General features: G+C 40.8%; 2 protein-coding genes across 2 annotated transcripts; both read right to left on the bottom strand.

Annotated features, from left to right (window-relative positions):
- On the bottom strand, positions 1–1727 carry LOC145575167 (uncharacterized). The gene is made up of 4 exons (XM_081633073.1): positions 1611–1727; positions 1279–1491; positions 702–867; positions 1–575 (listed from the first exon to the last, which is right to left on the bottom strand). The coding sequence occupies exons 1-4, from the start codon at positions 1725–1727 to the stop codon at positions 1–3; spliced, it is 1071 nt and encodes a 356-aa protein (XP_081489199.1).
- Positions 1728–2116: 389 nt separating this feature from the next.
- On the bottom strand, positions 2117–2791 carry LOC145575159 (uncharacterized). Its single transcript, XM_081633068.1, has 2 exons — positions 2518–2791; positions 2117–2415 (listed from the first exon to the last, which is right to left on the bottom strand). The coding sequence occupies exons 1-2, from the start codon at positions 2789–2791 to the stop codon at positions 2117–2119; spliced, it is 573 nt and encodes a 190-aa protein (XP_081489194.1).
- Between the last annotated feature and the right edge of the window lie 3685 nt (positions 2792–6476).

The following is a 6476-nucleotide window of genomic DNA, read 5'->3' as shown; positions in this document are numbered from 1 at the left end:
TCATGTCCCCATTGGCAGCATTTCGTCTTGTACCCTGATTCCAAATTGTCCACATAGCCAAACCCTTTTGACAATCTCACAATCCCTGAATAGATGGGTCGGTGTTTCTCTTTCTTTGAGACATAAGACACAAGAGCCATTGACCAACACCCTCCTCCTTGCAAGACTTGAACTGCAACTACTAGCATTATTCATAAATTTCCATCCCATCAAGAGACACTTAGGCGGGAGATTCAGCTTCCAAAACTCCTTCCAAAATCGATGTTCTTCCCCTCCACATTGATGCCCTTCTAGCCATTTGTAACCCGATTTCGCTGTGTAACTGCCATTTACAGTTTCTTCCCAGAGGATCTCGTCTTCTAAATCTTGATTCGGGTGGATCGAGAGGATGCGTTTTACATCCTCCGTTCCAAACAGTCTCCAGATTACCTCTGCCCTCCATTCCCCTTCCTTATCCAACAAATCTGAGACTCTTCCATACTTCCTCCTGTCCTCTTCACTAACCCCCTCTTTTAGCCTCACCTTTCCTGCTGTGGTCCACTTGTCCCCTTCGATGCTTACCTTTCCACCCCTTTCTATCTTATACTAGAAACCCTCTTTCATTAGTGATGCTATTTTTGTCATTCCTCTAAACGCCCAAGAGAATCTCCTTGGTGGGTTCTCCCTGGCACCTCGTTCTATTGGTGAACCACCATACTTACCAATAATGAGCCTACTCATCAGCGAGTTTCTGTTATCATGAATTCTCCAAGCCTGCTTGAGCACCATTGCTTGATTAAGTCTTAACAAGTTTCTCAGGCCAAGTCCACCCTCCGATTTATGCTTTTCTAGCACCTCTCTCTTCTTCCAGTAGATTGGTCTCTTATCCTTTACACCAGCCCAGAAGAATTTCAAACACAGTGAGCTGATTTTTCCCAGGATCTTCTTAGGTAACAGGTAAAGGGCCAAATGTGTGTTGCCATAGCCACAAGGACTATATTAATCAGGAGGAGCCTCCCAGCTTGAGAAAGTGCAGAGAATTTCCACGAAAGAATCTTGCTCGAGATTTTCTCCACTAGATAATCAAAGTGGGATTGACTTCTACCATCTACATCCATAGGGCACCCCAGGTATGATCCAAATGAGTATTTCCTTTCCATACCTAAGGTCAACCAGTGGATTTTCACAGAGGTGGATGGAATATTTGAGCTGAACATGACAAAGGATTTTTTTTGCACTGACAACCTCTCCTGATATTTCACAAAACTCGTCCAGAGCCTTTCTTAGTTTCCTTCATACCTCCATACTTGGCTTGAAGAACAGTAGCGCATCATCTGCAAAGAATAAGTGAGAGATGGTCGGGCATCTCCTAGAAATTCTTATTCCTGTAATCCTCCCCTGACCTTGAAGCCAAGATAGCCTTCTCGATAGAACCTCCATGCACAGGATGAAGAGATAGGGGGAAAGCGGATCACCTTGACAAAGGCCTGCCTTTGGAGAAAACCAATCTGTCTGATCATCATTCACAAGGACTGCATAGTTGACCGTTTTGATGTACTAGCTAATCCACTGGATCCACTTTTTTGGAACAACATAGATCTTAGGATGTCAATAATAAAGTCCCATCTTACCCTGTCATAAGCTTTGTTCAAGTCTACTTTCAACACCCCTGCAAAATTCTTGTCCTTCTTCCGCTTGCCTTTTACGAACTGAATGAGCTCGTGGCCCATTAATGCATTACCAGTCATCAGTCCCACAATATAGGCTTTATCCTATTCACCATGCACTTCGAGATCACTTTGTAGATAGTGTTACATAGCCCAATCGGTCTGAACAATTCCACTCTGTTAGCAGTCTCCTCCTTTGGGATCAGACAAATGAAAGTTTTATTCCACTCTTTCAAAATATACCCTCCAGTAAAGAAACTATTTACTGCCAAGTAAATATCTTCTCCCATAATATTCAAGCAATTTTGGAAAACTACAGGGGGACAGCCGTCGTGGCCTGGCACTTTCATTGGTTTCATGCCGAACACTGCTTTTTTAACCTCCTTCTTGGTAAATTCCCCGTTCAGGTGAGAAAGATGGGCATTAGAGAGTTGAGGTAGATTTTGTAACCATTCTTCCCTCAGAAAAACTTATCCGTCATTATCACTCAGATCCTGCTGTTCCTTACTGCAGTAGATAAACTTGAAATGGCTAACAAATTCCTGCTTAATCCTGGTAGGGTCCGCGCACCAATCTTCTTCCCCTAATTGCAAGACTCTAATTTCATTCTTCAGTTTCCTCCCTTTAACTGCTCTGTAGAAAAAGGATGTTGATTTATTCCCTAGATGATCCCAATTCCCTTTAGCACGTTGCTTCCAAAACAAGTTCCTGATCTCCACTTCCTCCTCCAACCTCTTTCTCAAATTCTTTTCCTGCTCAACCTCGTCCACTGTCAAGCCCGCTAGTTGCACGCTTGTTAACGACTTAGAAATTTGCTCCTAGTTGATTATATGCTTATCTCTGAAATCCAGGCACCAGGATCTCAACTTACCACAGACTGCTTTTATTTTTTGTTGAAGAGAGTAAATCCTAGAGCCCTTGTTTTCCTCCTTCCAAGTATCATCAATCAGCTGCTGCACCTCCCTGAAGTTCAACGCCCATGCTTCCATTCTATAAGGCCTCTTAACTCGGTCAAGCTTGCTCGGGTTTGAGTAAAAAAGGATTGGCCCATGGTCCAAAATGAAAATGGGAAAGTTCCACACTAGAGCTTCCGGGAAAAGGTCCTTGAAAGCCACGTTGCAATATGCCCTGTCCAAACGCTCCATTATATTTTCCTCTCCCACTTCCTCCTCCAACCTCTTTCTCAATTTTGAATTGATTTTACTTTCTTATATTGGCATTATCACATTTTGTTCTGAGATGGAGAATTTCTAAAGTTGCATAATGCAATGGTTAATAATTTCTTGATGTTCAAGACTTGTAGAGAGCATATATGCTTGTAATTAATTATTCAGTTATATATGAATTAAAATAATGCTACTCTTACATGAATGAGCAATTGAGTGAAGATGCTAAGATTAACTGATACATATATATACATGAATTTACACTATTCTTTTGGTAGTTGCATTTTATTTTTGGGACAAAGGAGCATTGATGAAGGCAAACTCCATTCTTTAATTTCTCTTTGGGATAAATGTACATGGGATATACATCTTTCTATAATGCCCCAAAGAAAATAATTGCATATGTATAAGAAATTAAGTACATGTCAATCCGTCGTTGTGATAAAAGAACATGTATGTGATATACCACGTTGTAAAAATAATCTTAAGTCATGCTCAAATTGCATAGTAGATTACTAATAACGAGTGTCATGTTATTATTTTTAGGAAATTCTGACATTTGCTACCAGGGAAAACATCCGTATTCACATTTACTACCGGTTTAATTTTTTTTCTTACTTTGCTACCACCTAAATCAAAGTTTGTTAAAAATCACTACCCAATGCCTTATAACGTTACCATTTTCGTTAGTGGGGTCCAAACACCGTTCATTTACCTTCCAACCACCTCACTGCTACCTTCCTATCCCCCCATCAATGCTGCCCCTCCCCCCTCTGGCGGCGGCAAAACCACCCCCTTCCCTTTCCCCCCTCCTTCTAGGCACCTTCCCTTCCAGCCACCCTCCTTTCAGCCACCCTCACAACCACCAATTTGCACCTTCACCGTACGCATTCACCATCCACCTTCACCGCACACATTCACCAGCCACCAATTCGCAGCCACCAATTTGCGGAAGCCCAGCCACCTAAAACCACCATAAGTGAAACCACCGTACCATAAGCGAAACCACCACCGCAAAACCCTAAAAGCGAAACCCTCATAAGCAAAACCACCATAAGCAAAGCCACCATAAGCCAAACCACCATAGCAACCCTAAAAGCGAAACCACCATAAGAAAAACCACCATAAGTAGAAGCGGGGCGAAGGAGTTCCCCAGCCACCTACAAAACCCTAAAACCCGTTTGGGTGGTTTCGGGCTAGTGGTTTAGGGTTAGGGGTGTCCATTTTTGGGTGGGGAAAGGGGAGGGGTTTGATTCCGGTGGGGTCGCCGGCCCAAGTTGCATCTCTTGGCGCCGGTCGCCGGAAGGGGGAAGGTGGCTGACGGGAGCGACTAGGCTTTTAAGGGTGGCTGTTTTTTGTTTTTGATTTTTTTTTTAATAAACTTAACGGAATCCAACTCTGATTTAGGTGGTAGCAAAGGAAAAAAAACTTTAAACCGGTAGCAAATGTGAAGACAGGTGTTTTCCCTAGTAGCAAACCAACTAAACAAGTTAGGGTCTGTTCTCTTTAGCTTATTTTCAGTTCAATTCAGTTTAGCTTCAATAAGTTCAGTTCATTTCCGTTCAGTTCAATTTTTATCTTAATTTTCTTCTCTTATAAAATATTAAGTTCAGTTCAGTTTAGTTTAGCTCCAATAAATTTAGTTCAATTCAGCTCAGTTTAGTCAATTAGAACAAGCCCTTAGTCTAAACTTGAAAACAATATTGTAGATAATACTTACACTCAAAGTAGGGCTTAGTGAGAAATTATAGATTTGATTGGATATGATCGAAAAGTAATTTAGTAGTGAGTATTTGTTGATAATATATTGAGATCGCAAGAAAAAAAGATGTGCTTACGTTATTTTATTTCTCGCTCGCTATATATATATACCTGAACCGACAGTGAATCAAAGGTGACATGTACCCAAGCAAGCAACAGAATGTAACTAGTGACCTATAACCCGACCTAAATAAACCAAACTAGTATTAACTAACAACCAATATAATCCGATATTTTATGACTCATGACTTGAACTTTCACCCAAACTAATATTAACAAAAAATTTATTTAATTGGCTAGACAATGACCCGAACTTGAATTAGAACTCAAAACCAATTATAACTCAACACACAACCTGCTATTGACCCGACCCATGGTCACCAGTATCCCATTATTATTCAACTCGTCATTGTTAACCCACCCTGACATCGACTACACTCGAAAGCAGCATGAAAGAAGATGTCAAGTCAACCTATTTTTATTCAACAGCATGAAGGCATTAAACAATCATTCTCTTTATATTTAATTTTTTTCTTTATTGTTTCATAATGTAATGAATAATTTTTTAAAAAATATATATTTAAAAATTTAAAACTAGTCAAATCTGGCTCAATATCCAGGTTGATCTTGATTTTTTTCAAACTCGATTCGGTTCGGTTTAGTCCACACTATTTTTTTTGAAAAACCCTAAATGTAGTTATGTAAGTTCTTTAGCAAGATAAAATAATTATAAATTTATCATATTCATAGTAATTACTGTTGAAATTTTTATAAGAGTGTGTCTCTGATGCGGCTGGCCGCACCATGCGACAGGGTGCCAAATCAACAAATGACAAAGTAACCCCACCAACCTAGTACCCCTCCAACTAAGTAACCCCTGACCCACTTGGTAACCCTTGATTGGACTTAGTAACCCCTTACCGAACCTAGTAACCCCTGACTAGACCTAGTAACCCCTGACCGGACCAAGTAACCCCTCAAGTAACTCATCTAGTAACCCCTCAAGTAACCCATCTAGTACCCCCTCTAGTAACCCCTCCGACATAGTAACCCCTGACCGGACCGAGTAACCCCTCCAACTTAGTAACCCCTGGCCGAGTAACCCCTACCTGACCTAGTAACCCTGGCCAACTAACCCAAGTTGTAGCAGCCACCACCTTCGCACCTGCTCCTCCACCGCACCTAACCACCTCACCTTCATCACAACCCGCAAAGATGAACCATCAGAAGTTTGTGGCTCTTCATCTTCTTCCAAATCATCATCAATTTGACATTCCAAATTAACCCCAAATAATCATCATCAATTTGGCATTCCAAATTAACCCCAAATTAAATCATCTTCTTAGCACCTGCCTAATTTTCTTCCCTTTTGCCTAACCTCTGTCCCTACAAAATCATCATCTTTATCATTATGATTTATACTATAATTATATTTAATTAATGGCTTTAACTAACTTTTTGAAAGTAGAGGTTGATTTGACTGATTTTTCTTGCAAGGATGAAGACAAATATCAAACGAAGACGACGGAGGTATGGTTGGTTTGGAGCTTCGAGAAGCTTTGACAACGACGAATCAAAGACGGCGATGGCGATCTAGGTTGGAGCTTCGAGGAGATCAGGACGAAGATTACGAACACGACGGTGGCGGAAGACCTAGTTCGCCATTGATAGTTAGAGAGAAAGTTAGAAAGAGAAAATGGAGGAGAGGAGATAAAAAATGAAAAAAAAAAATGACTGGTCGCACGGTACAGCTAGTCGTATATGAAACTTTGTGTTTTTATAATACACCCAGGTGTACCATGCTTGGTACACTTGGATGAAAAACTACATCGGTAGGTGTAGACACCCAAATGTGTCTCCCCAAAACTAAACCCAGTGATGAATACCTTTCATGTCATTTGAT

This window comes from Chenopodium album, chromosome 2, assembly GCF_948465745.1.
Source record: "Chenopodium album chromosome 2, dcCheAlbu1.1, whole genome shotgun sequence".
Taxonomy (NCBI): Eukaryota; Viridiplantae; Streptophyta; class Magnoliopsida; order Caryophyllales; family Amaranthaceae; genus Chenopodium; species Chenopodium album.
This window is presented reverse-complemented; position numbering and strand designations above follow the sequence as displayed.